This window comes from Canis lupus, chromosome 21, assembly GCF_011100685.1.
Source record: "Canis lupus familiaris isolate Mischka breed German Shepherd chromosome 21, alternate assembly UU_Cfam_GSD_1.0, whole genome shotgun sequence".
NCBI classification, from domain to species: domain Eukaryota; kingdom Metazoa; phylum Chordata; class Mammalia; order Carnivora; family Canidae; genus Canis; species Canis lupus.
Genome location: NC_049242.1, coordinates 39779566 through 39802978, shown reverse-complemented (window position 1 = coordinate 39802978; position 23413 = coordinate 39779566). Strand labels below are relative to the sequence as shown.

The following is a 23413-nucleotide window of genomic DNA, read 5'->3' as shown; positions in this document are numbered from 1 at the left end:
GTTTGGAACCAGAGAGAGTATAGGAACACTATCCTTTTAGGCAAAAGGATCATCTTTTGATGATCAAAGGATCCTTCATATTTCTTGCTCTCTATTGTCCCCAAACAACCTTTGTATAATTGAAACTGGACTTGGTCCAGGAGATTGGGGAGATTTTCAAATTTTCTTTTAATACCAGGTCTTTGTTTTCTTACTTTTTCTAGCCAACTGTCTTTATTGCTATAGCCTTTCTTTCTTTCTTTCTTTCTTTCTTTCTTTCTTTCTTTCTTTCTTTCTTTTCTTTCTTTCTTTCTTTCTTTCTTTCTTTCTTTCTTTCTTTCTTTCTTTCTTTCAGAAGTTGTGTTCTTTTAATTTATTGTGGGCATGAAACACATAGAGTTTAAGGACTTTTGGGATTATCTAGTCCAACTCTAATATTTGAAAAATAAGAAGAGGCCGGAAAGTTAAAATGACTTGCCCAAGATAACTCAGCTAGTTAGAGGTAGACATATAGATGCCATTTGCTATGCTATTTGAATATAAAAACTTAAAATCAAAGGAAGAATGAAGAAACATTACAGGAACATGTCTTGTTTACAGGTGATTTTAGAGGCTGTAGGGAGATGGAATAAAGCTAATAGAACAAGCTGGTGGTGGTGGTGGTACTGGGATTTGGATCAGATTTTTGTAACTATTAAAGGTTCATTTTAAACAAATGAAACATTTTTTCCTAATGAAAAACTCCACACAAAACCACAGCATAACTGGGGAGAGATGTACTTCAAGGTTTTGGCATTGCATTCAGAATCTGCAGCATCTCTTGATCTAGGCACTGTGTGAGACACCTTCACACAGTATTATAATTTTAAACACTTTTTCTTTCTAGTTTGACAAATTAGTTCACTGTTCTGTTTTTTAGTTTTTGCATCTGTAGAAAGGGACCTGATACTATCCAACTTTATTAGGTGTTAAAAGACATAAGAATCAGTATATGATTGAAAAAATGTAATGTATATTCAGAATATTAGGTGTATATTTGTGCTTTATCTAAACAGACACCCCAAGACAAATATGAATCATATTATTTAGATCAATATAAATGCTATAGTTTAGTTTTTAGAATTATGCAGAGTATATTTAGAAATTTTGGATTATATTTAAACATGGAGGGGAAAATAAAATAATCCATAATTTCACCTTATTGTTTTGTAATAAAAACCTTTACTCCCCAGTAACATTTTGGTATATTTCATTTCAGTATTTTATCTATGTGTGTATGAGAAGAAAGAACATGTCTAGCTTGTTTACTCCTCTTTCTCTGATGCCCAGAACAGTGCATGGCTCATAGTAGGTACTGAAAAATAGTTGAGTAAATGAAAAGAAATTTCAAAATTGGATCCTACTATAAATATGTTTTTGTACTTAAAAAATCATTTTATTACATTTTCCCATTAGTTTTTGAAAACATGACTTTACCATATTATATACCATATTGATGTACTGTAATTTGTTTTAGTATTGGAGTATCAATTTTAACTTTCACTCTTATAATATCAAAGTTATAATATGAAATGTTCACCAATATAAAAATATAAATATGAAAGTATATTATATGAAATATAAATATTAAAATTAATTTGTAAGACTATCTTCAATTTATCATTAAAGTGGTAAAATTTAAAGTTGGTGAAAAAAACCTTTCTATGAGCAAAGAATCACAGCAGATGTCATCACTTCCTTCAAGTTTTTGCTTAGATGTCATCTTCTCAATGAGGTCTATCTTGACCACTCTATTTAAATTAATTTAACTAATTAATTTTTAGTTGAAGTATGCTTGATATTTAATAAAATATTATTTTCAGGTGTACAGCATAGCGATTTGACTGTTATATACAGTATGAAATGCTTATCCCCCATAAGTGTAGTTACCATCTGTCAACATATTATGTTATTATAATATTATTGAGTATATTCTCTATGATATATGTTTCATCCCTGTGACTTACTTATTTAATAACTGGAGTTATAATTCCCTTTTACCTATTTCACTCCCCCCCACTTCCCTTTGGCAACCACTGTTTTTTTTTTCTCTATATTTATGAGTATTTATTTTTTGTAGTTGTGATTGTGTTTGTTTGTATATTTGTTCTTTGGTTTTGTTTTTTAGATTCCACATATAGGTGAAATCATATAGTATTTGTCTCTGACTTATTTCACTTACCACAATACCTTCTGATTCATCCATGTTGTTGAGAATGACAAGATTTCATTCTTTATAATGACTGAGTAATATCTCATTTTATTTATATACCATACCTTTATCCATTTATCTATGGATGGACACTTGGGTGGCTTCCATATCTTGGCTGTTGTAAGTAAATAATGCTCCAATAAACATAGGAATATATCTTTTTGAATTAGTGTTTTTGCTTTCTTTGAGTAAATATCCTGAAGACTGATCACTCTATTTTAAAATTGCAACCCTCCAAGGGTGGCTGGGTGGCTTAGTCAGTCAAGTGTCCAGCTCTTGATTTCGGCTCAAGTCATGATCTCAAGGTTGTGAGATCAAGCCCTCCACTGGGCCCCATGCTGGGAGTGGAGCCTGCTTAAAATTCTTTCTCCTTTTCCCTGTGTCCCCCCCACCCCACTAAGTTGTAACCCTCCAAACATTCCTGATTTCCCTAATGCTGTTCTATTTTTTCCATAGACTTTATAAATTTTTAATATAATTTGTATATCTATTAAATTTATTGGCCCTCTTTCTCGTATATTTCCTGGAATATAAGCTCTACATAGCAGAGAATTTTTGACTGTTTTAGTCACTCATATTCCCCAACATCTTGAATAATGCCTAGAACCTGAGAGGTGCTCAACAATATTTGTTGAATACATTTATTAAAATTTAAAACACTGGAAGTGTCTATTTTTTAAGTCAAGAATCAATACTTTTTTCTTCACATGGGTAATGTTCATCAACCAATTTGTATACCTGCTAAGCACTTCTGTCTTCTGAATGTTAATATGTACACATTAACCAGTTAAATTAAATCATAGCACTTGACTGAATCTTAAACTATATTGGATACAGTCTAAATTTCTTGCAACAAATGCTCTAAGGTTTGGTTGTGCAGAGTCACACTGAACTCTTGCTTTAGGGACATGGTTCTGGATAAGAAATGTCACCAGTGTCAATCCAAATGAACCTTTCCTCATCTAAACATGCTTCTGGTAAGACTCGTAAGGTTTGTGTCTGACCTAGACAAACTTCGGTTATCTACTTATTTACTTATATTTTGGGATGATTTTACCTTATACTGCCCCGATTGATATTAGTCCTATTCCTGAAATTTTCTTAAGAAAGACCTTTTAACTCTTTGAGGAACCTCCACACAGTTTTCCAGAGTGGCTGCACGAGTTCACATTCCCACCAACAGTGCAGGAGGGTTCCCCTTTCTCCACATCCTCTCCAACATTTGTGGTTTCCTGCCTTGTTAATTTTCCCCATTCTCACTGATGTGAGGTGGTATCTCATTGTGGAGAACTGTGTGGAGGTTCCTCAAAGAGTTAAAAATAGATCTGCCCTACGACCCAGCAATTGCACTGCTGGGGATTTACCCCAAAGATACAGATGCAATGAAATGCCGGGACACCTGCACCCCGATGTTTCTAGCAGCAATGTCCACAATAGCCAAACTGTGGAAGGCGCCTCGGTGTCCATCGAAAGATGAATGGATAAAGAAGATGTGGTTTATGTATAAAATGGAATATTACTCAGCTATTAGAAACGACAAACACCTACCATTTGCTTCGACGTGGATGGAACTGGAGGGTATTATGCTGAATGAAAAAAGTCAATCGGAGAAGGACAAACATTATATGGTCTCATTCATTTGGGGAATATAAAAAATAGTAAAAGGGTATAAAGGGGAAATGAGAAAAAATGAGTGGGAAATACCAGAAAGGGAGACAGAACATGAGAGACTCCTAACTCTGGGAAATGAACTAGGGGTGGTGGAAGGGGAGGTGGGTGGGGGGTGGGGGTGACTGGGTGACGGGCACTGAGGGGGTTACTTGATGGAATGAGCACTGGGTGTTATTCTATATGTTGGCAAATTGAACACCAATAAAAAATAAATTTATTAAAAAAAGAAAGACATTTTACAAACTTTATTTCTTTCAATGCATATGGTTTATACTTAAAAAATATAAAACTAAACAAAACAATGGTCACTTTATATATTTTTGGGGGTAGGTTTTGGGTAGGTGTTAATTATAATCTTTATAAAATAGCAATTTATTAGCTATAATAATCCCTTATATCTATAAGGCATTTATAGTTTCAAATCTTTTAATAAATATGATCTTGTTTTAATTATCAGAATAATCTTAGACACAGAGGGCATGATTTACTAGACCTATTTAGGGACTGAGGCACAAAACTATTAAGAGACTTAATCTAGATCACAAATCTAGGAAGTTATAGAGGCCGTGAGAAATCCAAGTCTTCAGAGTTCTACTAGTCCAGTATTGTTTTTCTTTTACTTACTTAAACATTCTCCCCACATTAAATAATCATTGTCCTGTTGACCTTTCTTAATAGGTTCCAAGAAAATATAAGCAAATGATTAGAATTAAAATTTTTTTCACTTTATTTTACGTAGTATACTATTCCAGTTTTCAAGAATTTTTCTTTAGCTTTCCCTGGTTCTTTTTAAATAATCATTATCTAAAAAATAAAATAAATAAAAATAAATAATCATTATCTTTAATTTTCTTTTTTTGCTCACAGTTGGTACACAATGTGACATTAGTTTCAGGTATACAACATAGTGACTCAACAATTCCATACATTATGCTATTCTCCACACCAATGTAGCTGCCGTTTGTCACCATTCAATGCTATTATGATATATAGTCATTGACTATATTCCTTATGCCATGTCTTTTATTCCTAGGACTTATTCATTGTGTAAATGGGGGCCTGTATCTCCCACTCCCCTTCACCCATTTTGCTCATCCCCTTGTCCTCCCATAGACATTATCTTTTCCTTTATTCCGAATACAAACATGAACCTTTGTAACAATTTGTGAAACCAGTGGCTGCCATGTCTATATCTCTTTTCGTCTTGTAGCTAATTGTTCATTTCACAGTTCTACACGTGATTAAGCAAGTTCTGTTCCATCACAACAGGCATAGAGCAAACTGTTAGAGGAGTGGAACAGCCTTGGAATAAAGTGAACATAGCAGGCAAAATGCATTCACTAAAAGACTGGACAATGAATACCAACAGGTCCATATATGTGGAAGGAAGACATAAAACAGGAGATTAAAGTGTTTAGTTAGGCAAACAAAGCAAGAAATGCCTGGGCAAGTGGTAGTTCATGATTTAGGCAGCTAGGCCACCATAAGGCCATAGACAACAGGGGTAATTAAAGGACAGATTCTGGTTTCTGAGTAGACCACAAGTGAAAGATTACCATAACCATGTAAGGGTCATGGTCTTAGGTGGCTAATGTATTTAGATACAGGAAAGCAATGTAGAATCCTAGTTATTAGAATCAAAGCAAAAGGTTGAGGTCAACCTAGCAGCAGGATTAATTGATTTCATTCTGAGTCCCAAAGGATTGTGTTGGAGTCTCCTTAGATGAGGTCAGAAATGGCTTTCAAACTTTTAGTGTACATAAGAATCACCTGAGGTGCTTTGGATTTCCGAGGTGGGGCCCATGTATCTATATTTTAACAAGCACTCAGATTTTTCTGATGCAAGTGTTTATAGGTCACATTTTGAGAAAATGCCATAAAGCCTGAGATGGTACTTACTGTAGAATAAGAGATCAAGTATTACAACTGTTGAGAGAGGAAGCAGCTGGGGGTTTAAAGTTAGACCTTTATACTAAGAGAAAAGTATTTTCTAGCCCAGAGCTAATCTGTATTTATCTGCATGTAAATAAAGCAGAAAACACAGGCTAATAAGCACTGGACTGGTGTGTTGTAAGCCTATTATATTTCTCTCTTCATGTATCTTGTTTCTTGTGTATGTGATTTGACCACTTTTGTAATATCTAACATAAAGATTTATACCTTTTAGTGTAAGAAAGTAAGGTTCATTGTTCTTTTGTGCCTAATCTGAACTGTCCCTCATTTTTATTTTCCATTTGTTATCTGCATAATTGAATTTCACCCTTTTCTTCCTGCTTCATAAATTGATTAGCATGAGTTGGGCAGACTGCTGTAATACTAAGGGTTAACCAGAAGAGAATTACAAATGAACTATCTAGAAAGTTGATTATTAATCCAGCTAGAGAAGAAATATCCTTTTACTTAGCAAGAATGAGTATCCGAAGCGCTGATAATATTGTTCAGGCAGTGAGGTGGAATGGCAGAGCTTGGTAAGTAAAACAAAACTTGGAATTAATCTTTTATATTCATTTTTAAATGCCCAGAATGTTAATATATTTAAACAGTTAGATCTATTATGAATTTACAAGTTGCCAGAACAAATCTAAAAAGTTCTGAATGTGTTTGTTAATGAGATCTCTACCTAGGCTATCGGTAAAAGTTAACTGAAAATTATTTACCTAAGTAGATAAATATGTTTAATTTTGAATATTTATAAAAATACACGATTAGATTTGTGATTAAGAACAAGGAAGTGGGCCTGGAGGAATGATTACTAAAACAATCTGAGTCCAAACCTCAGACTAAAGAATATCGAGTGGCAAACTTGTTTTTTCACGAGAGCAAATTCTTAGGTATGAAAATATAATTTAAAATATAATATTCACATAAAATAAGTGAGATACTTTTCAGACTTCTAGGTAACAAAAACTGTCATAAGTTCTCTTATTTTCTGGGTCCTAACACTCATTTCATCGTGATGTTTAAGGACCTTTCTAAAGACAGCTTTTATTGTATTTGTGAATTGGAAGGAAAGAAATGAGAGGATCTGTGCTATTTGTACAAAGAAAATTAAGGGAAAAGATAAGATTTTAATAATGTTCTTGCATCAAAGACTGCTTCTCCTGTTGTAGAAGAAATTTTGATGTCAATATTCAATTCAAAAGATTGAAGCTTGCATGAATTACTTGACATTACAAAAATGAGCCTTTTAAACATAGTATGGACTGTACTGAATATTATTGCAGCTTTGGGCAACCATAAATCATTTCAGTGTAGCATTGTACTCAGGAGAAATTAGCAAACTTACTGAACTGACGTTAAATTGTAACTGTGTATGGTCAAATGCAGAATTTTAACCCTTTTCTTTAAGGTATTTCTTTAGTGGCAATAAAAAGGCCTCAAATTAATATTTTGTTGTTTAATGCTTCAATGAGAACAGAAAAAGTGTGTCTATGAAACTATAAACTCAATATTGGAAATATATATTATCCCTGTGCATGTATTTGTGTGTCTGTGTTTATGAATATATACAGTATATTCAGTATATAGTCAATATATACAATATATATGCATTCAAAATGCCAGAGCACCATTTGGCTATATACACTCAGCTTTTTCTTAGTTCCAATGTTCTGGCCCATATTTAGGAGTAAGAATGTAAGTATAGACCATAATAAGTGAGATAATAAAGATAACAGTTAAAATTTATTGAGCTCTTGTGGGCTAAATGCTATGTTAAATGCTTTATCTCATTTAATCCTCATATTAACTCTGGGGATGTTGGAAAGCTACAAGGATTATAGTGTATGCTAAAATAAAAGATAAGCTAATTGAAGAGCCTCTAAGATCTGACGCTAAAGTCTAGAAAATAAAGGCCCAGGAAACAAAATGTATAAGAGGGGAGATCCCTTAATTCCGTGTGCTTGTCTTTCTCAAAGTTGGAAGATTTATTTAATATGAACCTTAGAAAGAAGAGGAGAATGAAATGAAGCAGTGAATTCTTAGCATTCATTAATTTCTTTAAAACATTTTATGAAAATTATATAAAAAGGTATAAAGTGTAGGTTAAAATATCTATGTATTTATGAGAAATAAAAACTTACCAATACAGAAGAAGCCTCTTGTGAACTCTTTCTCAATTTCACGTCTTCCTCTCTTTTTGCCAGAGGTAATCACTCTTGAATTTGGTGTTTGTCATTGCCATGCCTCTCTTTATTCTTATGGTTAAATTCCATGTTCTTTATACAAGAGGAAAAACTCCACTTCCTATTCTTTGAAATCCGAAAAAGATCTTTTCTTGGCTTTTTATTGCACTTTAGTTAAAACAAAAAATTCTTTTAATCTGCAAAACCCCTGCACAATCTGGCCACTGCATTACCAGCCTCAGCTCTTGCCTATCCCCCAAGTTCTTTCTTTCTTTTTTTTTTAAAAAGTTTTATTTATTTATTTATGATAGACAGAGAGAGAGAGAGAGAGAGAGGCAGAGACACAGGAGGAGGGAGAAGCAGGCCCCATGCCTGGAGCCTGACATGGGACTCAATCCTGGGACTCCAGGATCGCGCCCTGGGCCAAAGGCAGGCACTAAACCTCTGAGCACCCAGGGATCCCCCCAATAGTTCTTTCTAATTCAGCTGCTATACTGGTCTGTATCTTCACATTTTTCCTGCTCTAAGGTCTTCACATAATGCTGTCTTCTCAACTGGAATACATTTCTTCCCACTCTTTATCAGAATGTCTTTTGCTCATCCTTCAGGTCCCTGTTTAAAAATGTCATTATTTCAGATAAGGCTTCTCTGATCCTTCTAACTCAAATCTTGTCTGTCTGTAAAGACCTTGCTTCCCACTCTATTTCATAGTAGTACTGCAATTTTAAATTATGTACGTGTGTGAATTTTGTTTAATGTCTGCCCTTCATTCTAGACTGATCTATTTTGTTTTCAGATGTCTTCCCTTGCATTTAGCACACATGGTCTGGTATATGACAGGCATTCAATAAATATTTGTTATTACGGAGGAGAATATAGTGAATGAGAAAGAAAAAGAAAGGGAGATTGAGAGAAAGAAAATTACATAAAAATGGCCTGTGGTTTAGTTTGCATATACTGTTTAGGTAAAATTATGCAATTTAATGCTAGCATGGGATGAGGGAGGTGGCTGGGACCTTTTTGGTTTCTTATCCTCTAGCTATAGAACATTTGACAGCTTTTCTCCATTGTTGCTGCTTATTTTTCAGTGAGATCTTTCACTCTGTATTTTCATTTTGGGAAGTCTCCATTCCTGGATGCAAAAACTGAGCTTTCAAACTAGAAATTTATAGAACAGCTCCAGTGGCTATAATCTTAATGTGGAAACTCTACAATGAGCTCTAAAAATCTGGAAAAATTTAGGACATGTAGTTGAGAAAATATATCTGATATATTCACATAGGAAAGCCATGAAGCCAATTGTAAGAGTTTGAAGTGGGTAATTATAGCTAAAATATTAATATGGGTGATAATTGCTATAATATTGTTAGGCAGTCTGGGTTTTTTTTTCAGGAGAATATAGAAAAGGTTGTTATAAAGGGACAAAAATGAAGTCAGTCTGAGAGGAGGGCTGGGGTTTCAAAAGATAGAATATACATACCTTGTACTCTATGTAAATCTTTGCTGACATTTGTAGTTAAAATCTGAGGCTATAAAATTATGCTGAAAATTTTTTTTTTTTTTTTTGGTGGGTGGTATGGGAAAAGGAGATACAAAAGAAGAAAAAAAGAATTTAATTAACATGTCAGTGTTAAAAGGAGAGAATTTATAGAATGCTTCTTTGTGGTCATGGAAGGTCCCATTATTTAATAATTTTGTACCTTAGGGGCGCCTGGGTGGTTCAGTTGGTTAAGTGTCTGACTCTTGATTTTGGCTCAGGTCATGATCTCAGGGTTGTGAGATTGAGCCTTATGCTGGGCTCCACGCTGGTGTGAAGCCTGCTTAAGATTCTCTCTCTCCCTCTCCTCCTACATCCCCCCTAAAAAATTTGTACCTTAAATTTTTATTATACTTTATACTTCTAACGTGAACTTTTTCACATATTATGTTGTATAATCTTCGAGTAAAACTTAGAGTCTTATTATCTTTGTTTCAAATGCTAGGAAAACTGGGATAGAAATCAGACAGGAGCTTGGACAAAAGCTTAAAAAAAATCCTAGGTATAGTTTTCTAGGGCAGACTAATATTTGCTCCAGCTCTACTCCTTCAAAAAGATTTTGATTGGAGGGTATAATTAGGTTCTTCAAAGGACCATGACCAATTAGGTGAAAGTCCTGTATAGGTTTTTCAGACTTAAACATTTTGAATTTTTTTTTGTAATTTTCTAGAGATACACAGTAGTTAACAATCTCCAGAAAAATGGAAATGAGATGGTTAAGTGCATATAATTAACAGACACATTGCTAAGCCTATTCTAAATTAAGGTTTATGAATGAAGTTTAATGGTCCTAGTTCACGCCTGATATCTTAGGGCTTCAAAAATAAGGAGAAATAGGTGTGATCTTGTAAGAATGAAACACTGTAATTTGGAGTAAATGAACTATAGTTCAAATAAAACCATGTGATTAAGCAGAGAGTACAAGCCCCTTGGATGGAAACCCGTCACATGAATTCAGGATAGACACATTCTCGTGCCTATTTAAAAGATTTTTAAAAAAGGAATAGTGGAAGAGAATGTGTATGTTGCATATATACATGTGTGCAGGCAAGTGGAGGGATAGTTCTTTGGAGACAAGTTGCCAGGAATATTTGTAATGATTAGCCAGGAAGGCTGTGTGCTGCATTAGGGTAAAAGCCAAAACTTGTATTTTTCAATTGGGTAAATAATCTGGTTGCAGAGAAATTAATTTTTTTTTTTTACCATTTCTGGGGCAGTTGGTAGAAGCTTCTCTTAGGTTAAAAGAACCAGACATGTTTACCCTGAGGAAAGAAGTTTTAAGAGAACCCAGTAGCTGTCTGAAATGGCTAAAGTGCTGTATAGGGAAAGAGTGTATACTCTGGAGGGTCAAACGTAAGTTAGCAGTAAAAGGAACAAGGAGCCAGAATCACAGGAATGGTGGAAGACAAACACTTTGTAACAGTTACAGTTGTCTAAAAATGGAATGAGTTTCTTTGCTGAGGTAGTGAAGGGCTTGTTACTTAAAGGAATTGGGGAAGAAGGTTAAAAAGTTGAGTTATACCAAGTTATTTCAGTATTAAAGTTTATAAGAAGATGTCTTTATGTCAACTGGCTAAGAAGGGGAGGTGAATCAACATAACGAACAAAGATACATTCCTCAGTTATATCAAGAAAGAATGAACTTCATAAAGGCCAGATTTCCTCTCCGGATTCCTCAGTCATGCTTACTCTAGTATGTGAATAAGAAAATTGGTATATTTTCATCTGTTGGCAGCCATTTGATATCTGAAAATAATCCAAAGAAAAACTTTAGACTTCACCTGCCATCCTTAGCCCTCAGAAAAATTAGCATAAGAGAATGGAAGTATATTTTAAGGGGAAAAAAGAGAAATCAGTTCGTTTCTTCATTGGTTCTAGATCTGGAGAATAAGAATTTAGTCTCACGGACAACAGATTTAAAAGAACACTAAATTTGTATACATTTATTTATTTATTTATTTATTTATTTATTTATTTATTTTTTTTTTAAAAAGATTTTGCTCGTTAATTTATGAGGACACAGAAAGAGGCAGAGACATAGGCAGAGGGAGAAGCAGTCTGCCTGTGGGAAGCCCTGATGTGGGACCAAAGGCAGACCCTCAATCACTGAGCCACCCAGGTGCCCCTTTATACTTATATTTAAAAGGCTCCTGAGCTTCTGGTACGTTGACAAGATAAAGGATCACGTTTTTTAGCATTTTAGAGATTTTCTGTTATTTCGATTTGTCCTTATTGAGGTAATACATTTCATTTAAAAAACTAAAAATAATTAAAAATTACACAAGTATAATACATAAATACATTTTTGTTATGGAATAGTTCCTGGCATATAGCAGGCAATTATTAAATATTCAATGAATAATTATTGGGAAAAAAGTAAAGAGAATTTACTTTAATTTTTTAATGTCTCTCTCCACCCTAAATTCTATTTCTCTTCTCAAACATAATTGCTATTCTTAATCTGGTTTGTATGCTTCTAGACCTCTCTCTATATAATTGTATACAAGTATACACAATTATATATAAATATGCAATTTTATTTTGTGTGAGGTAACACTTCTCCTTTTCACAAATATTTTACATATCCTTTTTTATTTATTAAAATTACAACTCAGGGGGATCCCTGGGTGGCTCAGCGGTTTAACCCCTGCCTCTGGCCCAGGGCGTTATCTTGGAGACCCAGGATCAAGTCCCACATCAGGCTCCTGGTATGGAGCCTGCTTCTCCCTCTTTCTGTGTCTCTGCCCCTCTCTCTCTCTCTCTCTCTCTCTCTCTCTCTTTCTCTCTGTGTGGGTGTCTTTCATGAATGAATGAATACATAAAATCTTAAAAAAATAAAATTACAACTTAGATTTCTGTCAATTTATATAGCTTTACCTTATTTTTTTCCTATTTTTTTTAAAGATTTTATTTATTTATTCATGAGAGACAGAGAGAGAGAGAGGCAGAGACACAGGCAGAGGGAGAAATAGGTTCCATACAGGATGCCCTATGTGGGACTCAATCCCGGAACTCTGGGATCACACCCTGAGCCAAAGGCAGACGCTCAGCTGCATCCCACCTTATTTTCTTCTATGTAGTATTTTATACTATGTTATATTGTTATGTTGATAGACATCTGAGTTAGTTCCAATTAAAATATCCTCAGTTGAAATTTTAGGTATTTAAAACTTGGAGGATGGCAAAACTTTACTATGTTCTTAAATGGGCACAGAAAAATTCTATTTGGTAGGGTTATGAGAATTAAAGACATTGTAGGCAGAAGTATTCTGAATATGTAACACCATGGAGGAGTGAAAAAGTGTGGTGTCATTTAATCCTTCATTAAGGCAATACAGTTAGTTTTTTTAAAAAGATTTTTATTTATTTATTTGAGACAGAGAGTGTGAGAGAGAGCACAAGCATGGGGAGTGGCAGAAGCAGGCTCCTCATTGAGCAGGGAGCTTAACACGGGGCTGGATCCTAGGATACTGTGATAATGAACTGAGCCAAAGGCAGACACTTAAACTGACTGAGCCATCCAGGCACCCCAAGGCAATGCAAGAAGTTTTATTATCAGAGGATATTTGGTAGTGAGAAAAGGCCATTTAATTAATCCATTTAAAATTAAGTGAAAGTAACAGCTATAACTCTGGACAGAACTCAAAAATCTGAAGACACTGGGAAACAACCAAAAGCAGGCTACATCTTGAAAGGAGATGGAATTTGGAAGAAGAGGGGAAGGATATTGGGGTAAGGTAATCATTTTTAAGGTTTCCCGCATGAGGGCAGGCCTGTGTTGGGTTAATAAAATGCCAATAGAAAAATTAGCAGTCTTTCTGGCCTGGAGAACCAGAACAGACTTTGGGGCAACCATAGCTGCTGGGAAGTGAGGAGGTAAACCTGGGGGGAAAAAAAGAGCCACAGAATGGGGGCCCCAAATTCTATGTACAAACTTTGCCCCAGGCTCTGATCCCCAAACCATGCATACACATGACCAGCTTTAAGGAGCCCAGGTAAGGCTCAAAGAACTGAACAGATTGTTTGAGCTGCTTCCCACACACTCCAGTGAGAGAGAATACGCCATTTGGGTCTGAGCAAATAAATATCTTGCTAAAACAAACAAAGATGACACTCTTTAGAGCATTATAAAAGAATCTCCATGACATAATGATCATGATATCTAAGATATAATCCAAAATTACTCAACAATATGAAGATCAGAAAAATATGGGAAAAATAGGACTTTTTTTTTAAACTTTATTTTTTTTAAATTTTTTAAAATTTATTATTTATGATAGTCACACAGAGAGAGAGAGAGAGGCAGAGACACAGGCAGAGGGAGAAGCAGGCTTCCATGCACCGGGAGCCCGACGTGGGATTCGATCCCGGGTCTCCAGGATCGCGCCCTGGGCCAAAGGCAGGCGCCAAACTGCTGCGCCACCCAGGGATCCCAAAATAGGACATTTTATCAGAGAGAGAGAAATTACAAAAAGAACTAAATGGGAACTTTAAACTGAAATATATAATATCTAAAATATTAAAATAATTTGATAGGCCAGTCAGTATAGATCACAGAGGAAAAAGTCAGTGAAATTGAAAATTGATCAATAGAAATTATCCAAATTAACACAGAAAAAATTGGAAATGAAATGAATACATTAAGGACATGTAGGACAATATTAAAAGGTCTAACATATATAATAAGTTCCAGAAAAAAAAAGGAAAGCAATATTAGGGTGGAAAAAGTACTTGAAGAAATAATAGCCCCAAATTTCCAAATTTGGTGAAAGATATAAGTTTACAGATTTAAGAAGTTTGATGAACTCCAAACAGGATAAATACAAAGAAAAGTACACCAAGGCATGTTATAATAAACTGATAAAAAAAAGAGAATACTTTGTAGGTAAAAGTTATTTTTTTTATAAGGTCCAAGAAAAAAGAACCCAACCCACCCATATCAGGAATGAAAAAAGAATCATCACTACACAATTTATTTTTTTTCACTATGGAATTTATAGAGATTAAACACAATAAATAAATGTTATGAAAATCTTTGTCTAAAATGTAGTACCTAGATGAAATGGATAAATTCCTTGAGAAATACAGCTTATTAAAACCAACTGAAGATGAAACAGAAAACATAATTAACATCTTATCTATAAAATAAGTTGAATTTTTTAATTAAAAAAGAAACTTTCTGGGTGCCTGAGTGGTGCAGTCAATTGAGCACCTGACCCTTGGTTTCAGCTCAGGTTGTGATATCAGGGTCGTGAGATTGAGCTCTGCTTCTGGCTCTGTGCTTTGCACAGAGTCTGCTTAAGACTCTCTTTCCCTCTCCCCCTTAATCCCCCCAAAAAGAAATAAATCTTAAAAAAAAACTTTTTATAAAGAAACTATAGACTCAAATGGTTTCACTGGTGAATTGTATCAAACATTTAAGAAATAATGCCCATCTTATGTAAACTTTTCCAAAAAATAAAGAATAATTTCTACCTCATGCGACTAGCATAATCCTATTATGAAAACCTAAAAAATATAACAAAAAAGGAAAATTTTAGACCTATATGTTTAATGGTTATAGATGTAAAAATTTTTAATGAAACATCAGCAAATTAAATCCAGCAATATAAAAAGAAAATAGAGGTTAGCCTAGGAATGCAAGGTTAATTGAACATTTAGAAAAACCTCACCATATTAACAGAATAAATGAGAAGTATAATATGAACATTTTAATAAATAAAGAAAAAGTATTTGAAAACACCTATTCATAATTTAAAACTCTCAGCAAACTATTAATAGAAAATCATGTACTTTTTTTGTTTTTTTTTGTTGTTTTTTTTGAAAATCACGTCCTTAATTTGAAAAATGCATCTATGAAAAATGAAAATAACTTGATGGGCCAGTCAGTAAAGATCACAGAGGAAATATGTGAAAACTAACAAACATCATATGTAATGGTGAAATATTGAATGCTTTCTTTCCAGATGGAGTGCAAGATAATTAAAGCCCATGCTCGTTCATCCTATTTGACATTGTGTCAGAGTTCCTAACCATTGTAATGAGGGAAGGAAAGGAGACAGTATAAAAATATAAAAGGAAAAAAGTAGAATTGCCTCTAATCTGCAAGGTCATTAAATACAAGGTCTTTGGTATTTTAAAATACTAAGTGGATGGAGATAAAAATTACATGGTAAACAATGGGAAGAATAACTTTATTTTGACTCAATTTTAAAAATTAGAACGGAAATGAATAAAAATAAGTTTATATGATTGGGAACATTTCATTTGTAATTCTAACTATGCATTAATTCTTAGAAGAAGGAATTAACTGCATGTTTTTTAAGAGTAATTTTTCAGGTCAAATATTGTGATAGCACCATCACTTTTGATATTGTGGTACCATTATAATAAGGGTCATTTTTGCAAAGAATATTTCTTAAGGACTTTGCTTAATGTTTTTATATTCAAATCACTATCTTTGAATAATCTACTGTATAAACTATCATTCCTGCCTTTTCTGGTTCTTCGGTTTTTATATAGTCTCACTGTGAATTATTATTATTTTTAAAAGATTTTATTATTTTAGAGAGAAAGCGTAGATGTGGGAGAGGTAGAGGGAGAGATTCCTCAAGCAGACTCCAATTGAGCACGGAGCCCTGCTTGGGGCGCAATCTCATGACCCATGAGATCATGACCTGTGCAGAAACCAAGAGTCAGAGGCTTAACCTACTGAGCCACCCAGGCACTCCCTCACTGCAAATTCTTGATTCATCAATAATTTGTGCTATTCTCCTGTACTGTATTTCTTCTCATCAGTTCCTGCATCTTTGCAAGACTTGCAGTTTCATTTTGCAGTCACTATATATTTTTATTTTGAAAGTTATTTACAACATTCCACAATGCAGTATTCATCAGTCAGCTAGCTTGATTCTCAAACTTCACTGAAAAAATTGGCAATTTTAAAAAGTTTCCCTATTCTTAGGCTCCACTTAAATCAATTGAATCAATCTTTGGGAATGGGACGCAGGCATTATTACTACTTTTTAAAGGCTTCATGTGTTTTCAATGTGCAGACAAATTTAAAACCACTGAGCAGAGATTATCAAAGATACAAAGAAATTGACCCAAATGGATGAGATATGTGTTACGTTAATTTGTGAGGGATGTTTGTGCAAGACCAATTTTATAAATATTAAGTCCATTAGAGAATGTTTCTATATTTTGTTACCTTTCACTTCTTACATAATTTTGGAAATTCACGTAATGAATATTTGGATACTGAGAGAATAATGAGAGAATCTTCCATATTTATTGAGTGCCAAGTATGTTTGGCCTAGAATATAGTGGTGACTTATAATGTATGCTGTTCCTCTCTTTAGGCATTTACAGTCCAAAGAAGAGGAGGAATTAAATAATTAATTATAAGATAATAAATAGTATGAAAGGGGAAAGGGAGACCTAACCTGGTTTGTGATCAAGGATGGTGACTGCATTACTGATTAGTGATTAGTGCCAAGACCTAAGACGAGTAGAGATAATTTGGTGAAGAGGAGAAATAAGAGGGAATAAGAGGGAACAGAATTTTTGAGGGCCATAAATTGGGAAGAAGCTTGTAAGCTCTAGGAAAAGAAATCAGGCATAGATGACGAGAACAGTCAACAGAGAATAAAAATCAGGTCTTAAGTTGTCAAGTTTATGTGATGTCAGAGAATGAGATTAGAAAGATGGTTTGAAATCAGATATTAATAGGTCTGATATCCATACCAAGGAATTTGGAGTTTATCATACGGTTATGAGGAAATAATACAGATTATTAAGCAGGAGATTGTCATGATCAGATTTAATGTTTAAGGACAATAATTCAAGTAGAAAAAGAAAGATTGCTCAGTGTGGCATCCTCAACTTAGAATAAAAAATAAACTTCTCTTAGTTTTGCTTTTACTGCATTACACTAAAATTATTAAAGTAGAATGGATTTTTCCCTCCAACTCTCATTATTGCCTTATTCCCCAAGCTAAATGCAAAACAACATGTATAAGGACAAAAAAAAATCTCCACTAGCATTCCTCAAGAGCCATATGTATACCAATACAAGCAGAGTCTTCCTATAACTTTTTGCATTTGCCAAAGATAGCTTTGAAATATGGCCAGGAGCTTGAGAGTCACATACTCAAGGTATGGCTCCAGATACCAAAAATTTCTACAGATACTGAAGTGAACTAAGGCAGTTAATTTGACAGCAACAATATGAAACTGTACTTTTAGTCTGAATGACTAATACCTAGCAGATAGTGGGAGAGAAAAAAATTCAAAATTTTAATTAAATAATGTTTTACATATTTTTCTCCTTTGGACTCAATTCAATCACAAATGCTATAGCAGTTGCCTGGGATTTCCACAGCATTAATTAATTCAAAAGAGCAGAAAATGAATCAGTACCAGAAACTTATTTATTATGCCCTTCTTTCCTATAAGCACCGTAACACAGTCAGCTAGCCTGATTCTCAAACTTCACTGAAAAAACTAGCAATTATTTGTGATCACAGGAGTTTGCATTTCTAAGATTTGGGTGTATCCAATTTAAAGTGGATGAAAATATGCTCCCAAATATAATAATAAAGGAAAATTATTTGTTTTATTTTTTCTTTGCCTTTCTGTTTACTGAAAGTAACCAGTAATGGAAATATTTAACATTATATTTATTTATATATTTATATGAAAGAAATAAGACATGAAAATATTGACACTATTGAGAGAGAGCACACCTAAGGAGCTTTTTAGTTTGTTTTCCAAAGATAAAATGCACTTAAGAAAACAACTTACAGGTATGATTTAGACTTATCTTGTATTACAAAATATGGATGCCTTGTGTATTAATGGTGCCTGTTGCCTTTAGCCCACTGACAGTTGGAGTACAAGAAATGAAATAGTCACAGCTGAATCAGCTGAAGTGCAAGTTAGATCTGGAGATAGCAAATTTTAGAAGAAATTATAGAAAGGGTTAACTGAATATTAATTGGAAATGAGGAAGCACATAATTAAACCCTGGTCCTGGTTATGCTGTAGATTAACTGTGCAACTGTATTTCATTTAGTCCTTCTCAGATCTGTATTAGCACTGTACTATTATTATGTTACTACTGCTGATAATAATACCAATACAAGTAATTGAGAGTTTCCAGTGTCCCAGTACTTTGTGCCTATTTATTCTCCCACTTTTCTCTTTCTAATATTAGAGCTCTAGTTGAGAAAGAGTAAAATGATCTATATTTCTGGAGAAGAAGCACTTTTTCTAAGTGAAACAGGCCTCTAAAATCTGCTGTATAGCTCTCTGGCATGTTTTCTGCTAATTGTACATGCTATTCATTTGGACAGTGCCAAAGAGAGATACATACTGTAAATCAGAAAGAAAACACTTCGCCATAGGTTCATTTCTGATAGTTTAATTTACTTTTTTTGTGCGGCTACCTTTTCTTTCTTTCTTTCCAGCCGTGCAGAGTCAGTGATTCCTAGTAATAGCAAAATTTGCTTAGAGGATTCTAATTTCTGTTAGAAGCTTAAAAAAGTGCACTTCACTTTTGCCTATGCTTCTTGAATTTTTTTCCATTTTATCAGTTTATTTTGTTCTTTTCCTAGAGTTGTTTAAGCATTTTTTGAACCCTAAAAATGAGGGTGTGTCAGAATTGTTGCAAGCAAAGATAGAAGTAATCATATGTGGTTCTTGTTATAAGCTTTGTGTTGATATTGACTGCTATTTAAAATAGCACCTCTGAGATGAATCTACTTTTAGCATTTTTCTTTTTCAAGTGGTTTTATTCTGCAACATGTAACCATTTTTTTTCATATCAGTCACATTTTTGTCATACTGTTATTGTCCTGGTATCAACATAGGCTATTTGAACAAGGGGCTCAATATAGAATAAGTTAATTCCTCTATTACACTTTCATGTATTTCTTAGACTTCTAAAGACTACCTCTTTAAGCAACCAACATTAATTTTATAATTTATTTGTACATTCTAATTTCCTAAATGGTTTCTCATTTAGAAAATACAGAAACATTAACTAAGAGTATATTTAAAATCACCATTTCCAGGGATAGTAGTTCCTGTTAAAATTTTGGTGTAATGTATGTATAGTTGAGGTTATATCTAGTTTTAAGTTATAATTTTTATTTTTATTTTATTTTATTTTTTTAAAGATTTTATTTATTTATTCATGATAGTCACACAGAGAGAGACAGAGAGGCAGAGACACAGGCAGAGGGAGAAGCAGGCTCCATGCAGGGAGCCCGACGTGGGATTCGATCCCGGGTCTCCAGGATCGCGCCCTGGGCCAGAGGCAGGTGCCAAACCACTGCGCCACCCAGGGATCCCAAGTTATAATTTTTAAATTGAATTTCTTAACAGCTTGTCTTGATGGCTCAGAGTTATCATTATGAACATCTGATTCCTGAGCTGTTCCTTGAGTTGAGGGTTTGTTAAGGCTATTTATTGATTGGCCCCGAAACTGCTGTACTTCTTTGAGTTTTTGTATCTGCATTTTGGGTTTCCTGCTTTTGCCTTTGTTTCCAGACGCTAAGCTGTCATCTCTCTGTAATTGGTGTTTTTGCCTCTAGAAATATCATTTCTCCTTCTATAGTCCTAGAAGCTGCTATTTCTATTCAGCTATGGGCTGATAAGAAGAGAGAGAAAATTAACTTTTGATAGAGTTCTTTTTTTGTTGTTGTACAGCACTTAGTGCAGATGCTTTCATATAAATTATGCTACTTACCACAAGTTTTTGAATTGTTATTAGTTCAATCCTTTTTAATGTAACAATCATTTATTGAACACTTACTATATGCCAGGCACTGTGCTAAGAACCTTACATATATTATGTCAATTGAGTTTATTCCTGCTATAGTCCAGTGAGGTGGACTGTTTTACAGATAAAAATACCTAGTGTCAGAGAAGCTGAGTAACTTGCCTAAGATCATACTACTAATAAGTAGTAGAATCAGGATTTGGATCCAGATGTGCCCCCTCAAATAATGAAAAGTGCTATAATTATGTCTGAAGTAAGAGTAAATAGATTCTGAGCTCAGGAATTCTCCTTTAAGAAAAGTAAATAAGCCGTAGTGTATTACCTTGAGACATCTGGTTTGGGTTTTGCTTCATTTCTAATTCTCCTCGTCTCTCTATTATAGGGATATTACAGTACAAGGAGTCTATCGAGAAATGTAGTGACTTAAGTATGGAAAAAGGGTCAAAGCCAACTCAGTATTGAAGCCAAATTAATCCTAAAAGAATGAGGTTAACAAATATCTACTAATTCTTATTATTGTTAAATAAGACCTTTTTTCATAATTCGTAGAAGCAAGAGTGTATTCTTTGCTAAATATTCTTTATCAAAAGATACTGATTTATGGAATTACATAGAAGTTAATTTAGTAATTAGCCAAATCACTATTATATTTATTGTCCATAGCTATATTTCTTGGGCAAATGGGTTTTAATCTCAATGTCTATGTCTAAAATTATACATGAAATGAAAGGGTAATTTCAAGGAGCAAAAAGCCTCGATAGGATTTTCTTAGGGTAGATGAAATGCAGATTAAGAACTTGGTCTTAAAAGTTGATCTGCCTAGATTCAAACCGTCTGACTCCACCATTAGTAGTACAATCTTGAACACGTTAATTTTTCTCTGTCTAGTTTCTCATATGTAAAATGGGGATAATGATAATAATACATAATAATACACATATTTGGACTGTTTGTTTTGAGGACTATGTAAGTTAATATGTGTAAAGGAGTTAGAATAATGCTTGTTGCACAATAAGTGCTTTATAAGTGTTAGCTATTGTTATTTTAATTTAAAATTTTAACCATTTTCCATATCTAAGAGTTCTGTAAAAACTGCTAATAATCTTGTCTTTGCCTATCAAAATATTTTATTTTTCACTTTACAAATAATTTAATAATGTCTTCTATCATTCTCTCTCCTTCCTTAAGACCTTCCCTGAACTTGACAATGACCTTCCAGTGAACTCTAACTTCATTTTAGATCTATTTCTTGGAACTAAGCACAGAAACATGCAAAGTTACAGTATTTTATTCAGAATGGACACAAGCTTCATCAGAGGTATCAAATATAGCATCTCTTTATCTTCAGATAATTTTCCTCCAAGTTGTGAGATTTTCTCTGGCATTTGAAAATATGACACATTAGGCAAATAGGGTAACAGTGCAGTTCAACTGCTGACTTGAGTGTTGCATGTGCACTAGTATCCAATAATAACAGAGGACTCCTTGCTCATTTGCTATTTCATTATCAAAAAAAGTTGCAAGTGGTAATTTACTCTTTAGCACCCCCCCCCCCACTATGGTGTGCATGTGCTAGACCAAGATAAAAGCTATATTTTCTTCGTGGAAGGGTGTGGAGGTAGAGGATGATTTCAAATTAGAAATAATGACAGTAATAGAGGCTTCCAATGAAGATACTGTGGCCACAAAAGGACAGAGGAGAGACTCTAACTTCTGAAGCTGAGGTATTTAATTAAGCATGTAGTTTTTTCCTTTATATGTACAGGTAGCAAGTGTGTTGTTATTTAAGAGCTGAAGAGAGTGTCTGAGAAAGGTGTTTATTGGATGTTTTGATGATGGTTGGGAGAGAAGCAACCCTGAAATATCCAGAAGACCTGCAATAAGTAAAGTAAAAAATAACATTTTGATAGGAAAAGATTTTTTGCTTTTAAGGCTTTTGCTTCTCTTTTATAATAATTAACTGTGAGAATTAATTTATTGTAATAGTAATTTATTATTTTGGATAATAACACTGACTTAGATAAAAATTACCAGATTTTGATTAGAATGTCAAATGCTCTTCTTTTCTTTCTTTCTTTCTTCTTCTTCTTCTTTTTTTTTTTTGTGTGTTACCTTAGCAAACTTTTTTTTTTTTTTTTAACAGCTTACAACTTTGTCATCCTCAGGTGATTTTATTTCTAAATGTTTATTTTTGAAAGTCTGGCATTGTGCCTGTGTGTGCCTCTGGGTGTGTTTGTGTGTGTATTTGGTTTGGAAGAGGAGATGAGGAGAGAAGGTAAAATTTTAAGGAAATGGAAAGTCAGTGAAAGTTAATGAAAAGGATTGGAGATTTTTGTACAAAAAATTTAAATCATATTTTGTCCCTTGAGAGTAAAAATGAAACTGACCATATGATGCATATTTCCATGAAAAATGTGTATAAATCTCATAGGCAAAATTACAAGAAGAAGCAAACTTTCTAAGAGAGGGAAGAACACATATGTAACTTAAAAAATTGTAGGAGAGGTAAAAAGAAACTCTTTTTGAATATGCTTTTAAACATAGTGTGCAATTTGGATAAAGTTTTAACAGAACAGGCTGGGCCATTTATAGATTACAACACTTTAATTTTCTCAATGTTACAAAGTGTTGATTTTGATAAAGAATTTGTTGATGCTGTATCAACTTCTCCATGTGGAGAAGTGCTCCTGGGTGATTAGTTAGACTTAGGGCTCACAGCCAAAATTCAAGTTTGGTTCCCAGTTCTTCTGGTCTTCTGAGAATAGGAAAAAGCCACTACGTTTTCCTAAGACTTGATTCCCAATTAAAGAAATGCCTTATTATTGAGGATGTCAGTTCTCTTCTTTCTTCATCCTCTTTCTTTCTTTAAAAAAAAAGTTCCCTTTTTGTCTCATGTATTACCATCTTCATCTATCTTCAATTAAGTAGATAATAATTTTGGAAGTACTCCAGGGTTTATATTAGCTTAGTCATATGACATTTTAAAAATATTTGTACGAAATTTTTAACTGTAATTTTAAAACCAAAGAGTCTATTTTTTTTTACTCTAAGTTTAAAGCTGAGGA

General features: G+C 33.8%; 1 protein-coding gene across 15 annotated transcripts in view; it reads left to right on the top strand.

Annotated features, from left to right (window-relative positions):
* The window catches only part of SOX6 (SRY-box transcription factor 6), a 588321-nt gene that overhangs the window by 174609 nt on the left and 390299 nt on the right, over window positions 1-23413 (top strand). For 2 of the 15 annotated variants that reach the window (XM_038569139.1, XM_038569141.1), the window contains exon 2: window positions 1238-1326. The exons of 9 other annotated variants lie outside the window; for them this stretch is intronic. Coding sequence is in view for 2 of the 6 variants with exons in the window: in XM_038569130.1 (XP_038425058.1) it covers window positions 1317-1330 (14 nt within the window). In the remaining 4 variants the exon portion in view is untranslated. Of the gene's footprint in view, window positions 1-1237; window positions 1331-6285; window positions 6370-22052; window positions 22073-23413 lie in introns of those variants that run through there. 4 more of the 15 variants (XM_038569130.1, XM_038569131.1, XM_038569145.1 and 1 more) reach the window with 3 other exon arrangements.